Source organism: Neolamprologus brichardi, chromosome 6 (assembly GCF_056152115.1).
Source record: "Neolamprologus brichardi isolate AB-2024 chromosome 6, ASM5615211v1, whole genome shotgun sequence".
NCBI lineage: Eukaryota > Metazoa > Chordata > Actinopteri > Cichliformes > Cichlidae > Neolamprologus > Neolamprologus brichardi.
The window spans coordinates 14883169-14900974 of record NC_142109.1 but is presented as its reverse complement, the minus strand read 5'-3'; the positions used below and the strand labels follow the sequence as shown (position 1 = coordinate 14900974).

The window sequence follows — 17806 nt, the reverse complement described above, 5'->3', positions numbered from 1 at the left end:
CAACTAGAGGGCAGAGCACAATCTAATGATGGCTGAGTATTTACTTTAGCCTTAAGAAGCCAGCTTGATGACCAGATGAGCTCACCCTAACAGGTGAGTTAATTAGTAGAGCTTTGGCAGGTGAGCATTTTACAGGGAGACAGACAAACACAGATTGATCAACTCTGAGGTAAACAGAACATGCCCTCAAACATACACATGCATTTAAGACAAAAGAGAGACATATTTCTTAAATTAAATAAATGTCTGTATGGGAGAAATGCAGTGGTTCTCTCAAATTTTTTTAAGCTAAAAAAAAATTAAAAATAAAAACAATAAAATTTGGTAAATGTTTTCAAACACTGGCTCAGAGGCTGAGACTTCTTTAAGACAGACTTTAGCAAAAATAAATCACTAAAAAGGGTCATGATTTGTTCACAATAATATCGGTTTTCTTTGACATGTTTTTGAAAGGATGGGACAGTTTATTGAAAATCAGAAGAGGTTTTAAGTTTCTAATCTACAGCACATCACAGCAGATGGATAAAATTCACAAAGCAGCATACAATAATTAGAAGCGTTAAGTTCTATTTCTGCTATTTCATCAGTAAAAGTCAGAACTTTCTTTGGCTGCTTTTATTTGAAGAGGGAACTGAATTTTATCTCACAGCTGAGTCTTCTAATATTCAAATGGCCACACTGTTTTCTACCTCTGCTGGATCCATGTAGGTGTATGGCACTTCTAAACGCTTGTTTCTGGCTTTAATGAATAAACTCAAATCTTCAAGCTCCGTCTGAAAATTCTTTAATATCTTGCAGGGAATCTCCTCAGTGAAATGGTCCTCTGGGTACTGGCCAAGGGGAACCTGATGAGAACAATGATACATTCAGTTTTTCTTCAACAGCATTCAAATTATTTATAAAATTTGCCCCTAAAAATTATTGCATACATATGTATTTTTTTTCACAAAACTTGAATTTAAACATAATTTCTGTCATTCTTAATGAAATCTTTGCTCCTTACAAAGTCACTGGACTAAGAAGGTGGAAGGTGGAAGGTGGCCAACATCGTGGCCTCGCTTGTCATCCCCTTTGTGGTCGGTGGTGGGAGTTGCAGGGAGATGGGAGTGTTGGGCATCTAGCCACCATAGTCATACTGCATTTAATCAAGAAGTAAAGGATAACTGATTAATAAGAGCAATAATCATGGTGTTTCATCTATCCGAAGATCATGGCTTCATAATGCAGGCCTTTCAACAGTTGAAAACACATTTGATGCATCATGAAATGAAACACTAACACAGTAGACCCAGGACTGTTTAGCAGCTAGAATCATATATCAGACAAGAATGGGACACTCCTCTCTCAGATCTCCTCAGTTCCCAGATGTTTATGGACTGTTGGTAAAAGAAGAGCGGATGCTACAGTGTGTCAGAGTTGTGCACAAAGCCCTGTCCTAGCTTTTTAAAATATATTTTTCTGCCATCAAATACAAAATGAGACATTATTTTTCTTGTAAGGTTACACTTTCTCAGTTTAAACATTTCATATGTTTACTATGTTCTATTGTAAATACATGAAGATTCTGATTTTATTTACATTTTAAATAATTAGGTTGAATTAGGTTTATATACCTGTCCACTGTTCACAGCTGCATGCTGGGCTGAGCAGGTGAAGATCACCATGGTGACAAACTTGACCAACGCAGTCACACAGGTAAATCTCTGAGGAATTCCTGTTAAACACAGAAAAATAACTGTGTCACTTAAATATATTTAGGCGAACAAACAAAAGTTACTTATTTTTGCAGTATAATCATAAATGGATAAATTTGCCATTATCATCATCATCGTAAATATTGAAATATTGTTTAAAGCCCACCTGTTTCTGCTTGAGAAAGGAATCCGTGTTCAAAAATGTCCAAAATCCACTTCTGAAGTTCAGAGTCCTCCTGGACCTCACGGTCACTCTTGTAGTAGTAGCCGAGCATTCCCTGCACAAACCTTTGAGAAATGGGAATACACTGAGTAAAATATATTTTCGATTCTTCAATACCCAACATCCACAATGACGGCGAAACAACTAGCAGCTCAGTGTTCCAACATTTGAAAGAAGGGACTGCTCTCACAGCTAGAGATTGACGAGGTACAACATAAACGCTACGGCAAGGAGGAGTCAGGATGCCAGGTCAGGGGGGAGATATCATTACTCCCACCCGAGATTGGGTACCAAGCCCCAAGTGCGATAGGAGAAGGATCGTTGAGTGCGAGAGGAACTGACCTGAAAGATAGGATCATGGCCAAGCTTGAAACCTGGATCCCCCGTAGCCGGTTACCAAGATTACGTGAAGTACCCTCAGAAGGTCTGCTCGATGCAGCACTATGGATGATACCTACAGCCACGCTTACAGAGACTAACAAGCTGATCTACAATACGGCAGCAGTGATCAGTGAGATGCTTGTCTATAAGTTGAACAGCCAAAAGGAGCAGTACCCTCCATGGAGAAGGAGGCTAGAGGGCAAGATCAAAGTAGCACGGAGGGAGGTTAGCCAACTAACGGAGTTGCAGAAAGGTGCGACAAAGAAGGTGCATAAAAAATACAGCAAGCTGTCCATACCTGAGGCCTTGGAAACTGCCAAGCAAAGACTCACAGCCTTGGCCAGCCGCTTGAGGAGGTACACCAGAGAGATAGAAGGCAGGAAAATAAACCAGCCACAGAACCAGCAAAGGTGTACTCTCAGTGGCAAGGGAACAATAAGAGAACAGCACCACCAAGGCTGGACACGGAGCAATACTGGAAGAGCATATGGGAGAAGGACGCAACCCATAACGGCAATGCTCAGTGGCTAGTGGATCTGAGGGCAGACCATAGCAACCTCCGTGAACAGGGTCCAGTAACCATCACGGTGGCAGACATCCAAGCAAGGGTCTCTAGTATGAAGAGTTGGACAGCACCAGGTCCTGACATGGTTCACACCTACTGGCTGAAGAAGCTGACTGCACTCCACGAGCGTCTGGCAGCACAAATGAACCAGCTGCTAGTTGACGAGAGACACCCGGAATGGCTAACCAAAGGTCGGACATTCCTGATCCCCAAGGACCCCAAGTAGGGACCGGTCCCCTCCAACTACCGACTAATAACCTGCCTCAGTACTACATGGAAGCTCCTATCAGGCATCATATCGGCTAAGATGAGCAAGCACATGGGTCAATACATGAGCGGGGCACAGAAAGGGATTGGCAAGAATACCAGAGGCGCAAAACACCAGCTACTGGTAGACCAACATGAGAACAGTCAGCCGAGACTGCAAGACCAGACTGACCAACCTGTGCACTGCCTGGATTGATTACAAGAAGGCCTATGACTCAATGCCCCACACCTGGATCCTGGAATGCCTAGAATTGTACAAGATCAACAGGACCCTAAGAGCCTTCATCAGGAACTCAATGGGGATGTGGCGTACAACACTAGAGGCCAACTCCAAGCCCATAGCACAAATCACCATCAAGTGCGGGATCTACCAAGGAGATGCTCTGTCCCCACTACTATTCTGCATAGGCCTGAACCCCCTCAGTGAGATCATTAACAAGACTGGGTACGGATACCGACTATGGAACAGAGCAGTTGTCAGCCACCTCCTGTACATGGATGACATCTAGCTGTATGCCAAGAGTGATTGAGACATCGATTCACTGATCCACACTACCAGGATATACAGCAATGACATCGGGATGTCATTCGGGCTGGAGAAGTGTAGTCGGATGATAACAAAGAGAGGGAAGGTAGTCAGAACTGAGGGGATCGAGCTACCAGAAGGAAACATTGCAGACATAGAGGACAGTTACAAGTACCTGGGGATCCCGCAGGCGAATGGGAACCACGAAGAGGCAGCTAGGAAAGCTGCAACCACCAAGTACCTGCAGAGGGTCAGGCAAGTCCTGAGGAGTCAGCTCAACGGTAAGAACAAGATCTGGGCTATCAACACCTACGCCCTGCTTGTGATCAGGTACCCAGCTGGTATAATAAGTTGGCCAAAGGAGGAGATAGAAGCCACTGACATAAAGACAAGAAAGCTCCTTACTATGCATGGAGGGTTTCACCCCAAGTCCAGCACCCTGAGGCTGTACGCTAAGCGGAAGGAAGGGGCCGGGGACTGGTGAGTGTCAGCACCACAGTCCAGGATGAGACAACGAACATCCAAGAATACATCACGAAGATGGTCCCAACTGACTGAGTGCTCAGTGACTACCTCAGGCAGCAGAAACCCAAGAAAGAGGAGGGAGATGAGGAACCATCATAGAAGGACAGGCCCCTGCACGGTATGTACCACCGGCAGATAGAGGAGGTGGCTGATATCCGGAAATCCTACCAGTGGCTGGACAAAGCTGGACTGAAAGATAGCACAGAGGCACTAATCATGGCAGCACAAGAACAAGCTCTGAGTACAAGATCCATAGAGGCTGAGGTCTATCACACCAGGCAAGACCCCAGGTGCAGGCTGTGTAAAGATGCCCCAGAGACAATCCAGCACATAACAGCAGGGTGCAAGATGCTAGCAGGCAGGGCATACATGGAACGCCATAACCAAGTGGCCGGCATAGTATACAGGAACATCTGTGACGAATATGGCCTGGAAGTTCCGAGGTCAAAATGGGAGACGCACCCAAGAGTGGTGGAGAATGACCGAGCTAAGATCCTGTGGGACTTCCAGATACAGACGGACAAAATGGTGGTGGCTAACAAACCGGACATAGTGGTGGTAGACAAACAGAAGAAGACGGCCGTAGTGATCGATGTAGCGGTTCCGAATGACAGGAACATCAGAAAGAAGGAACACGAGAAGCTGGAGAAATACCAAGGGCTCAGAGAAGAGCTCGAGAGGATGTGGAGGGTGAAGGTAACGGTGGTCCCTGTGGTAATCGGAGCACTAGGTGCGGTGACTCCCAAGCTAGGCGAGTGGCTCCAGCAGATCCTGGGAACAACATCGAAAATCTCTGTCCAGAAGAGCGCAGTCCTGGGAACAGCTAAGATACTGCGCAGGACCCTCAAGCTCCCAGGCCTCTGGTAGAGGACCCGAGCTAAAACTAAACCAAAAAATAGGCATGCAAAACATTTTGATGAACTCACATAGAATAAACATGAAAGAAAAAATCTATTTAGGCTTAGTATTTTTCTTTTATTGATCTGATTTGATGAATACAATAGTTTGAGAAGGCACTGGTGCATTTTGGTGCATTGATGCTGGGATGCTTACATTACTGCGATTCAGCTGCTTTCAATACTGAAATAAAAATCTAAAACTAGTTCCTGAACAAAAAAAACTGAAAGGAGCAATTTGGAAACAAAAAGAAGTTACACCAAACTGAAAAGAAATTTTTAGATTAAAGTAACTAAAATAAAAGTAACATGTAAAATTTTGACCCAGTATCATAGGTAAAGTAACAGATGCATTTGCATTATTTACAAACTTTGAATTGCAGCAGCTTGATGGAAAAAAAAGAAAAATATATTAATGATACCTGTGGATGATATCCCAAACCTTTAGGCCATCATCCCTGTAGAAGAAGTTTGGCACATCCTCTAGGCCACGTTCAGCAATGTCATCTGGCATACAGACGGAGCTGTAGGTTAATGAGCACACTGACCTCTGCAGGATCGTAAACATGCCCTCTCCACCTGACCCTGCAAACTACACAATAAGCAGCTCCTGGTTAGAGACAAATGTTAAACATGAAATAAAAAAACAAAAAGCAAAACATTCTTTAAGTAAAGGTCTAGTGAATGTGCTGTTCTTTGCGTACCTGAGTGAAAGCGCCAGTGTCAGAAATGAGAAGGCGTCGAGCTAAGAAGTTGATCTGCAGAGTGTAGCGTGTGTGAGGTTTGAGGAGCTGAGGGAAAGAGGGAACTCTGTTAATGACATGATTGGGGCAAAACTTTAGTATTTATTATGCTGAGGTACGCTGTTGAACAATCAGTGGTCCTCTGTGGACACATTGATAAGAGACTCATATGCTTTCAACATTATTTAAATTCAAATTTAAATTCAAATTTTATTCATCACACACATAATCATACAAATTACAACATGTAGTGAAATACTTATTGCTGTGCAATGCCCAACCATTAAAGTACAATAAAGAAATTTACAAATTTTACAGATTTTAAATTCTAAAATTTACAGTTAAAAAAAAAAGAATGTTTAAATAACAATTTAATAATGAAATTATAGGAAGAGTTCAAGTAAACAGTGCGAGCGGTGACATGATTTATGAGAGAAAACTGAGTTTCAGCAAACGTCAGTTACCTTGTACAGAGGATGCACCATGGGCACGTTGCGCAGCAGTGACACTGCAAAAACCTCGGCCAGAAAATGTGTGCGCAGCAGGTGGGCGTGGAGCTGATGGTGATTGAAATCTGCACTTCTCACAAAAGTCTTGGCGATCAACCAGTCGTACTCAGAATCAGTAGGAAGAAAGATTGGATTGTCATCTGATGGAGTCTGCTTCAGCTACAGAAGGACAGGGCAGAGTAGGCCATATTAGCGTGTTTTGAGTTGTATTATCTCTGTCTGCTACGTAAATATGACACCTACTGCTTGGCTGTTGTGACTTTTGGGGTTTATAAAATAAACCTATTTGATATATTCATATGTCAGACTCTGGTCTCAGCAATGTGGGTTAAACTTTTCCACAAGGTTATGACTCAGGAAGGGGAAAAAATTAGGTTGCACAGTAACCTACACAGTAGTGTAATCATCAATTAATAATCAATTATGTAATTATTTGAATTACAAAAGTTAAGGTTGAAAGAACAAAAACATCAAATGAACATGTGTCTTTAATTCTCCCTGCACTCATGCTACAATTTCCCTCCCTGTGTGGGAGGAGTAAAATGTTGGAGCGGTACAGCGACACAGCTTTTGAGGAGTGGCGATATGGATCAGGGGCGTAATTTCCAGGGGGGTTATGATCCCCCCAGTAATCAGACCAAACCAATATAAACCCCCCCCCCCCTCAGTAATATTATGAATTATCTTGCATAAATAGGCTGTTGATTTTCTTTATTCATTTCAGGTATTACCAGCAAAATAGTTGCATGTCTATCCAGGACAGAAACAACCGTGTTAATTATTATGAATTACCTGAATAGCAATCGGCATTAGCTTATCATGAGGATCTTTGTGGAGCAGGACGAGAGGAGCCATCAAGTACTGCTTCTTCCCATTGATGGTGTTTGTTTTCACCCCTTCCAGATGCTTGTAGTCACACAGGAATATATTCCCTTTCTGTTTGAAAGTTCAGGTTATTGCATCAGTGTGGATATAACATTTAGTCAGTGACTGTACAAGTACAATTATTTGACAAAACATCAAGTCAATCTAAGTGCAGTGGTAGAGTACACAGTAAAACGAGATAACGTTCTTTCAAGACCACAGTGCTACATAAAACATACAACAGACAATCAACACAGGACCACATAAAGTACAAGTTAGCAAAAATTGCCAACCCCCCCCAAAAAAAACAAAACAAAACAAAGAAAGAGCAGGCACAAGACAGTGCAGACACAACAGTGCAGTAAAAAGTGCAACAATGACAGTGGGTTGTGGAAAAACGTGCATTTATTATAAAGAATTCAGATGATCACCTTCATTTCATCTCTTAGGCTGCACTGGCCATGGGGAAAGACCATGTCATCAGTGACAGGGAAGTTACTGGGCAGGGTTGTACAACACTGGATCAAAATGGGGTTGACACCATTTAGAAACTGGTAGCCAAAGAAAGCATCCTCTTTCCAGTGTTCCTGAACATATTCTGTTTAAAAGAAACATTATTTATCTTCACGATTTACAGTTAATCATTCAGTAAAATCTACCTGTCTCAGGAGGGGAAAGCGGTGCTCTACCTGCACTGTGTATAGTGCTGGCGGAGCGCTGCTGACGTCGACTGAGAAAATTGTCAGGCGGTGGAAGGAATACTTCGAGGACCTCCTTAATCCCACTGACGCGTCTTCCAAGGAGGAAGCAGAGTCTGGGGATGAGGGGAATGACCCGCCAATTTCTGGGGGCGAGGTCACTGAGGCAGTTAAACAACTCCTTGGTGGCAGAGCCCCTGGTGTTGATGAGGTCCGCCCCGAGTTCCTGAAGGCTCTGGACGTTGTAGGGCTGTCCTGGCTGACACGCCTCTGCAATGTTGCGTGGAGATCAGGGGCAGTACCCGTGGATTGGCAGACCGGGGTGGTGGTCCCCATCTTTAAGAAGGGGGACCGGAGGGTGTGTTCCAACTACAGGGGGATCACACTCCTCAGCCTCCCTGGGAAAGTCTATGCCAGGGTGCTGGAAAGGAGAGTTCGTCTGCTAGTTGAACCTCAGATACAGGAGGAACTATGCGGTTTTTGTCCTGGTTGCAGAACACTGGACCAGCTCTTTATCCTCTCAAGGATACTTGAGGGTGCATGGGAGTTTGCCCAACCAGTCTACATGTGTTTTGTGGACTTGGAGAAGGCATTCGACCGTGTCCCTCGGGGTGTCCTGTGGGAGGTGTTGCGGGAGTATGGGGTGTCTGGCCCATTGCTACGGGCCATTCGATCCCTATACAACCGTTGCAAGAGCTTGGTTTGCATTGCCGGCAATAAGTCGGACTCGTTTCCGGTGGGTGATGGGCTCCGCCAGGGCTGCCCTTTGTCACCGGTTCTGTTCATAATTTTTATGGACAGGATTTCTAGGCGCAGCCAAGTGGCGGAGGGCTTTCGCTTTGGTGGCCTCAGGATCTCATCTCTGATCTTTGCGGATGATGTGGTTCTGTTGGCTTCATCGGGTGAGGGCCTCCAGCTCGCACTGGAGCGGTTCGCAGCCGAGTGTGACGCAGCGGGAATGAGGATCAGCACCTCCAAATCTGAGGCCATGGTTCTCAGCCGGAAAAGGGTGGAGTGCCCACTCCGGGTCGGGGATGAGGTCCTGCCCCAAGTGGAGGAGTTCAAGTATCTCGGGGTCTTGTTCGCGAGTGATGGGAGAAGGGAGCCGGAGATCGACAGATGGATTGGTGCTGCAGTTGCAGTGATGCAGACGCTGCACCGGTCCGTCGTGGTGAAGAGGGAGCTGAGTGTAAAAGCGAAGCTCTCAATTTACCGGTCGATCTACGTCCCTACCCTCACCTATGGCCACGAGCTGTGGGTAGTGACCGAAAGGACGAGATCGCGGATACAAGCGGCGGAAATGAGCTTCCTCCGAAGGGTGGCTGGCATCTCCCTTAGAGATAGGGTGAGAAGTTCGGCCATCCGGGAGGGGCTCAGAGTAGAGCCGCTGCTGCTCCACATCGAAAGGAGCCAGTTGAGGTGGTTTGGGCATCTGGTAAGGATGCCCCCTGGGCGCCTCCTGGGTGAGGTGTTCCAGGCATGTCCCACCGGGAGGAGGCCCCGGGGCAGACCCAGGACACGCTGGAGAGATTATATCTCTCGGCTGGCCTGGGAACGCCTTGGTGTTCCCCCGGATGAGCTGGAGGAGGTGGCTGGGGAGAGGGAGGTCTGGGCCTCTTTGCTTAGGCTGCTGCCCCCGCGACCCGGCCCCGGATAAAGCGGATGAAGATGGATGGATGGATAAAATCTACCTGGTATAGTGGTATAGGGAAAATTTTAGGGTAAGAGTTAATTACACATTACTATGCTATGATGTTAGTACAGCACCTGATATTTCAGTCTTTTTGCAGCAAAACACTCGATTGATGCTGTCAATATTATCCCACTTCTTCTTACAGTTATCCAGTCCCTTCAGCTTCAGCTCAGTCAGTCTGAAACACATTCATCTTACTTCATTATGATACTTAATATACTTTTGATAAGTAAAGAGAAAAATATGTATAACAGAACTTCACCCTGTGGAAGCAGTGTAGACAAACTCTATAGTTTTGGTGAAGGAGAACTGAACCTCATACGGGAGTGAAAATGGGCTTTCTGCCTTCATGGAGTGAGGTATTTTCTCTGCATATGCATCCCAGCTGATGAAACAAAGAAACAGCAGAGTGACGAGGAAGTTAATTACAGTATGACATGATATACTTTTTATCTGCAACATATGTAATAGATTAATTTATTTTCATTAATGCCAGCAGAAAAAGAAGATGCTGCAATGCTTAATTTAATGCTTAAATATATTTAAGCTTTAGGTTTAGTATTAGGATTTTCAGCTATAACTGGAGAGCACTTGTATTCCAGTTTCAGGGGCCGTAAAGCTAAAATGTGTATAAGCTCTGAATTCTCACTGATAGTCTTCCTCTCGCTGATGAATCTCCTGCTGCCGACTGTACCTGCCAAGATGATGGTTGTCTTCAAATACTCTCAGAGCTAAATAAGAAAAAATGGTTTCAAGTTGTTCTTGTAAATATGGTATATTGGGAAACTGCTTCAGCCTCATTACAAACTTTGTTTTACATCTTCAATGGTTTGAACAAGATTTAAGATGAGCACAGTTTCCCAAACCTTTTCCATCTCTGAAGCGGTGCACCTTGCTATCGGTGATCCAGCGGTAGACGGGAAAGATGTAGATGTCTCCTTCAGGGGATTTCACTTCCACCTTGGCACAAAACCAAGCGTCCCCTGGGAACAGTGGGAGCGACTGTTTGTCTAACTCTATCAGCACAAGCTTTCCAAGGGAAGTGGAGCAGGACACCTTAAACTTTGATACCTAAAGAATGACATAGCAATTTGCGCTGAGCTGTAATACTCCAGCATACAATTCCTCTTATAATTTATTGTGGTCCATGAAGTGAACTGTTTGCTTTGACCATCTTCATGGTGATAGATTCCCCTTATTTCCACAAAAATTATTTCATTTGTGTATCATCTTATATAGAAAACCTGAAAAACATAATCATGAAGATGCATATATCAGACTTACAGCTCCTCTGACGAAGGATGAAGCCCCTTTCCAGCCCATGAGCCACGTGCGATCACTCTCCCCATCTGTGCCCACCAGCTTAATGAAGACATTGTTAAGAGTAGTGGAATTAAGACAATTTCCAGTGAATACAGTCACTTTATACTGCACCATTTTCCCTCTTGAATGTGGTCAAATCCTGGTAGGGGGAGAATTATAATTATTCTTAGCACTGATTTGGAAATGTAAACATTTAAAATTATTGCATTACAGTGAAAAGGACAATGCAAACAATTATTTTAACTCATTATGCTAAATGACCCATAATTTCTGATTGAAATCCTGTAAAAACATGTCTTACCTTGAGATGAAGAATTTAGGTTAGAGAAACTACTCTGTCAGAAGTTGCCCCCAAAATTTTTATTTTTACTCACACAAATCAGTGGGAGTGTCCAGTCAGTTGCATCAATCATGTGTTGAGATGGAATTCTAGATAAAGTTGCGCAAATAATGACGTCTATCCTATTCAGGATAAATCAGACACTGATAACTGTTGTGTGTTTTTTGGCCAGTCACTTCGGTTTTTGTCCTCCAGTTTCCTGAAGGGCTTTTGGAAACACCTCACACCATGCTGATATCTGCCAAATGTTTTGCTAATTTGAAAATACATTTGTTGGTATTAAATACTATTTTCTGTCTGTAAAACTTTGAGTTAGGTGCCTTTTTCAGTTTTAAATGGCTTAACAAACAAAAAACATTCTTCTGAAATTTATCAGGTACAAGAATTGCACTGAAAATGAGTGAAAAACCAGCCAATGGCCAAAGAAAAAACTTTAAAATAACCTTCAGAAAGCACAGAGAACTATTGCTCATCACTTAAAAACATTAGAAGTCTTGCTGTTTGGTTGCAAAATACAAATAAATAAGGGGTGGCTCAAGGCTTTTGCACAGCACGGGTCAAATGAACGTAGAAAAATATGATGAAAATTCATTAATAAGTAACTGCAAAACTGTTGTGTGTGTCTTTTTATTGTTTCTCACACAAACACAGTGATCACAGGGAGCTGAATTATTAGTGTAAACTACTACACTACATACAGTAGCAGCTGCTCTAAAAAAGCACATTTTGATAAAGGCTGGTTTAGGGCGCCAGCACATTTATAAGCACATTTTTTCAGTCTGTGTAATGCACTACTACATGGGATCATTACCTTGTTAGTCAGTTATTCTTGTTTAATAAGCCAGAACAATAACCACATAATGGCTCTGTGAGCATGATCATGAAACCAAAATGAATAAAAAAAGCAGATCATTTCAATGCAGTTAGTCATTTTGCAACAATTAACAATTAGATTATATAAAAAAGTCCAAATGCAATGGTAATGCTTGTTCACAGATTTCCTTTTTTACTTCAGTGTCAGCTCAAAGTACTATTTACAATCTTTTCATTTTCCCTTTATTTTAAAGTCAAGCTAAGGCAGAGGCTCAGATCTGCGGTGAAGGGACCGTCAGGAGCCCGGTGGGCTTCAGCTTGTTGATCCCTCCGTCCAGGATACAAACACGTGGAAAACTCATCTTCACTAGATGTGCAGCAAACTGCAGAAAAAAGGAGAAAGTTCCCATCAAAAACTGTGAATACTAAACACTTCAGATTTATTGGTTTTGTTCAGCTTTTTCTGTCTGCTGTATTACTAATAGGACTTAAGTAGTTCTAGTTTCTCTGTAGTTATAAAAGGCTGTACTGTAAGATACTCCAATGTAAAATTTGTTTAACAATCTCTCTGAGACAAGCTCAGCATAAATTTACACATCAAACTGCGGGATTACGCCTTAACATACAAATGCACTAATTCGGTACATTTTTAAGTTTAAGAATTAAACATTTTTTATTTCTCTGTGACTTCTCATTGAACCTTTGTTGTGTCAGTTACATGGTGAAACCAAGGAGGGGAATATGATTGCAAAACCTCTTCCTCTGCTACTCATGCAATTATATAAAAAAAAAACCTGATACCCGCTGAACTGGGGTTGATCTTATTCTAACCAAATTATTAACCACAGTAAAATAGTAAAGAAATTAAATTTTGATAATTTCATTTCATGACTTAGGTGATTCAAAGGCCTTATGGATTTCTTATGTCTAGGATTGACTGGAGTAGCGTGTCTCTGACATTAAATCCACAAATTCTTCAAAAACAGCTTCTTAAAACCCCTTAATTAAAACTTCCAGGTGATCCTGTCACATGAATAATTGTCAAATTATATATATGATGATAATGACAAAAAAAATCATTATGTTTGATACTTGGCTTGAAATGAAAGAACATGATTATCACCATGCAAAACACGACAGGGATAAAGCCACAGCCACATGACTGTATACTGATTATGTGGACCATTAAAAGGTTAAACGCAGCAAAGTTCTGATGCTTCCCTTTAATAAAGAAAATGCAGGATTGTCTTCTCAGTTAATAAGAACTATTTCTTTTTCACTTTCTAACATATGGAAGGGGGACATCTTTTCTAAATTGGGATTTTGCCTGAAGCACTATCCCTGCAGAGTTTATAAATGCCAGCTTGGCTAATTTATTCCAAGAAGAGCACGAAAGGAGAATGTACGATGATCAGTGTAGTTCTCTCTCGTGTTATGCTGAAGTGAGCAAATTTATTTTTGTTCACTGAAATATCAGATGGTGATTTATGTAAAATATAATCTGCTAATGTTCAAAATGTTCCAATGAACTATTTATTACATTGTATGCCAGACCGATAATTTCAGTGTGGCTTTATATAACAGATGGCTGAATTTTACAAGACAGAGGCCTGGATTTAAAGATTATTGCCATCACAAAATATTTAATATCGACAAGACTAAGTATAAATTTTTAGTAGTCATGAAACAGAAGATTGATTGTTTTATCTTATTAAATATATGCTCAAATAAATGCTCCTATGAACAAAAACAAGTTGTCAAAATGCTCGCTTCAGTTCCAGAAAGCAGTTTTTAAAAAACTAAAAACTGGACCATAATGTTAGCGATGTAGCTCATCTCAGTTCCGATCCATCACAATTCACAGGTTATTGCAATGTGTGAAGGACAGGAAGAAATTGATAAATGCTGTAATTGGTTACCTTTATTGCACAAACTAATGAGAAATTAGATCCACTTAGAAGTCAAGGAGGGTCAAAAACAGTTAAGGACAAATTAATTTCATTCACCACTAAATTAAAGTTTAAGTTCAGGACTTTTTCTGACTCCTGGTGATCGACATTTTCATGGCCATGAAAACCATGAATATACAGCGGGGAAAATAAGTATTTGACACATCAGCATTTCCAGCAGTAAGGGGATTTCCAAGTGGACTATTGACACAACATTCCCACCAGATGTTGCCATCAAGCCAAACATTGAAGTCATACACACAAATCAGAACATTTAAGTATACAAGTTAAACCATAATAAATAAAGTGAAATGACACAGGGAATAAGTATTGAACACACTTTATTTAATACTTTGTAGAAAAGCCTTTGTTGGTGATTACAGCTTCTAGACGCCTCTTGTATGGATAGACCAGTCGCCTGCATTGCTCAGGAGTGATTCTGGCCCATTCCTCCACACAAACGGTCTTTAAATCGTGGAGGTTCCTTGGGCCTCTTCTATGAACCTTAATCTTCAGTTCTCTCCATAGATTCTCTATGGGATTTAGGTCAGGTGATTGACTGGGCCATTCAAGCAACTTGATTTTCTTTCTTTGGAACCACTTCATTGTTTCCTTGGCCTTGTGTTTGGGATCATTGTCTTGCTGGAATGTCCACCCTCTTTTCATTTTTAGCTTCCTGGTAGATGGCAGCAGATTCTTATCCAGAATGTCCCGGTACATCGCTCCATTCATCCTGCCTTCAATGATATGAAGTCTGCCAGTACCCCTTGCTGAAAAGCAGCCCCAAACCATGATGCTTCCACCCCCAAACTTAACTGTTGGTATGGTGTTCTTGGGGTGGTGAGCAGTGCCATTTCTCCTCCAAACATGGTGTGTAGAATGACTGCCAAAAAGTTCTATTTTGCTTTCATCTGACCATACTATAGTCTCCCAATAATCCACAGGCTTCTCCAAATGCTGTTGCGCAAATTTTAACCGAGCCTTGACATGCTTTTTGTTCAGCAATGGAGTCTTGCGTGGTGAGCGTGCATGGATGCCATGGCGGGTCAGTGCATTGCTTATAGTTTTCTTTGACACAACAGTACCTGCTGATGCAAGGTCTTCCTGAAGTTCTGTCCGAGTGGTTCTTGGCTCTTGGAGTACTCTCCTGATTATTCTGTGGACTCCTCGGACAGGGATCTTGCGTGGAGCACCTGATCGTGGCTGGTTTATGGTGAACTGATGCTCTTTCCATTTCCGGATAATGGCCCCCACAGTGCTCACAGGAACATTCAGCATTCTGGAAATGCGCCTATAACCATTCCCATCACAATGCTTTTCAACGATGAGATTACGCAGATCTTGTGAGAGTTCTTTGCCTTTACCCATCATGAAGTCTTTCCTGTGTGCCTTCTGGGTAATGAGGGGCCTTTATGGGCCATCAATTAGGACTACAGCAGCTGATTCCAGTTAGTACTGATAGGGGACTGGGTTTCTCCATCAATACTGACAGATTTCAGGTGATCTCCTGGCTTTCTATGTCATTTTGCCCCTTGTTATCTTCATGTATTCAATACTTATTCCCTGTGTCATTTCACTTTATTTATTATGGTTTAACTTGTATACTTAAATGTTCTGATTTGTGTGTATGACTTCAATGTTTGGCTTGATGGCAACATCTGGTGGGAATGTTGTGTCAATAGTCCACTTGGAAATCCCCTTACTGCTGGAAATGCTGATGTGTCAAATACTTAGTGCTGTAGTTAGTTACTTTTTTTGTTTGTTTGTTTATTTGTTTGTTTTTGTTGCAAGGACAAGACCGTTATTAGTCTATCCCCATTATAACCTAACAGTTATACATAAGGACCTATACACTTTTACCTCAAAATGTCTTAAATGAGTAGTTAGAAAACCGCTAACTGATCATCTGCAGAGGAACGATTTATTTGAAGAGTTTCAGTCGGGATCCAGAGCTCATCACAGTATAGAAACAGCTTTAGTGAAAGTTACAAATGATTATCTTATAGTCTCTGACAGTGGACTCATCTCTGTGGTTTTTCTACTAGACCTCAGTGCAGCATTCGATACTGTTGACTGTAATATTTTATTACAGCAATTAGAGCACGCTGTAGATATCAAAGGTACTGTGCTGCAGTGGTTTGAATCCATCTATCCATTCTCTTTTGTTTATCCTTATCTGGGTCACGGAGGGCTGGAGCCTATCCCAGCTAGGTTAGGGTGAGACGTGGAGTGCACCTTGGACAGGTTCTGAGTCTGTCACAAGGGCTAATACACAGGGACAGACCAACCATTTGCAGTCACATTTACACCTGCAGTTGTTTGCATATTTGTCACACTTACATGACATTGAAATAAAATTGAAATATTATTGAAAATACTCTCTGGACCAACGAGACAAAAGTTAAACTTTTTGGATGTTTTTTTGGATGGACCAGTTCTGTTTACATTTTACCTGCTTCCCCTAGGCCAGGGGTCAGCAACATGCGGCTCTTTAGTCTTTATTTTGTGGCTCCGGGTGGTTTGGGAAATTTAGAAGTATTTAGCTGAAGTGTATTTTATTTGTGTTTAGTTCTTTTTTTAACTTGTAGTTCTAAATTGGAAGATTATTGTGATTTTGAAATATAAAAATAAAATTAAAACTTATAATTTTTTCATCGCTCAAAATAAGCGTCACACTCGCGGAAGCCGGTGTACCCGCCGAAACGCTGTGCATTTATCGAGACTTTCGACCCCAGGTAGGCCAATTATGGATCTTTGGATCCACATTATGTCGGCAGCTGTTCTCCACCGTGAACTATGTTAAAAACAAACACCGCTCACGCCTCACAGATGACAGCTTACAGTCCTGCGTGAAGATGAAAGCCCCGTTTTGCAGATGCTGTGCGCAGAGGTTCGGGACCATAAGTCTTATTGTAAACATATCACGACAGACCCGACGATGTTTGCATGAACATGCTTTTCAGCATCTTGTTGCTGTACGCATACAGCCGGCTGTAGCTTTTCAGCTCACAGCCCGACAACACAACAGCAGAGAGAGCACAGACTTTAAGGCGGCGAGGCGTGATTGCGGGTGCCGCTCAGGTGCGTCCGACTCCCCTGCAGCGGTGCTGCAGACCAGGCCCCGCCACACACATTAACCAGGTAAAATACATATTTAGGCAGAATTTTGCAAATATCTTTTTCTTTTTTTAGCAGCATAGTGCTTTTTTTCCAATTACTTTTTAAAAGTCAGGTCAAGGCTCCAAAAGGCCAAAGGCGATATAAGGGTGGCGACACAACAGTTTTTGTTTGCTACATGGATCATTTTAGTTCAGCTTTCCTTTTGTTATATTTCTTTAAGAGTTCAAAATGTGTTAATTACATAAATAAAATGTAATTTTCTCTGTAGCACTTCATGAATTTCATAAGCAACACACCTTAGTTGCTCTGTGGATTCTTTTAAAAAGCAGTTAAAAACTTTTCTGTTCAAACAAGCCTTTTGTTGATCTACGTATTTTATATTCTTTACATTATTTACATTTGATCTTTTACATTGTGTATAATGTCTATTGATTGTATTGTTTATTTTAATATTTGTGTACAGCGCTTTGTGACTGCCTATCTGTGAAAAGTGCTTAATAAATAAACTTTACTTACTTTAGTTGTTCACACAAAGCATAAAGGTAAAAAAACAATATATGCAGTGTTATCTTCATTTTAGATTTCAAAAAGTATTTGCGGCTCCCAATGTTTTCTTTTGCGTGGAAACCGGGTCCAAGTGGCTCTTTGGGTGTTAAAGGTTGCAGACCCTTGCCCTA

The 17806-nt window shown here is 42.0% G+C and overlaps 1 protein-coding gene and 1 pseudogene across 5 annotated transcripts in view; both read right to left on the bottom strand.

Moving 5' to 3' along the window:
- Positions 1-496: 496 nt before the first annotated feature.
- LOC102786737 (polyunsaturated fatty acid lipoxygenase ALOX15B-like) lies at positions 497-11021 on the bottom strand (annotated as a pseudogene). The gene is made up of 14 exons (XR_015719182.1): positions 10869-11021; positions 10451-10655; positions 10234-10315; positions 9847-9969; positions 9659-9762; positions 7625-7791; positions 7122-7265; positions 6285-6488; positions 5782-5868; positions 5500-5669; positions 1861-1982; positions 1614-1714; positions 1004-1135; positions 497-845 (listed from the first exon to the last, which is right to left on the bottom strand). The product of XR_015719182.1 is annotated as a polyunsaturated fatty acid lipoxygenase ALOX15B-like (transcript).
- An 846-nt stretch (positions 11022-11867) lies between these two features.
- tbck (TBC1 domain containing kinase) overlaps positions 11868-17806 on the bottom strand; it is a 62163-nt gene continuing 56224 nt past the window's right edge. For all 4 annotated transcript variants that reach the window (XM_035906307.2, XM_006787104.3, XM_006787103.3 and 1 more), the window contains exon 26: positions 11868-12443. In XM_035906307.2, coding sequence (XP_035762200.1) covers positions 12333-12443 — 111 coding nt within the window. In that variant the 3' untranslated portion in view covers positions 11868-12332. The remainder of the gene's footprint in view (positions 12444-17806) is intronic.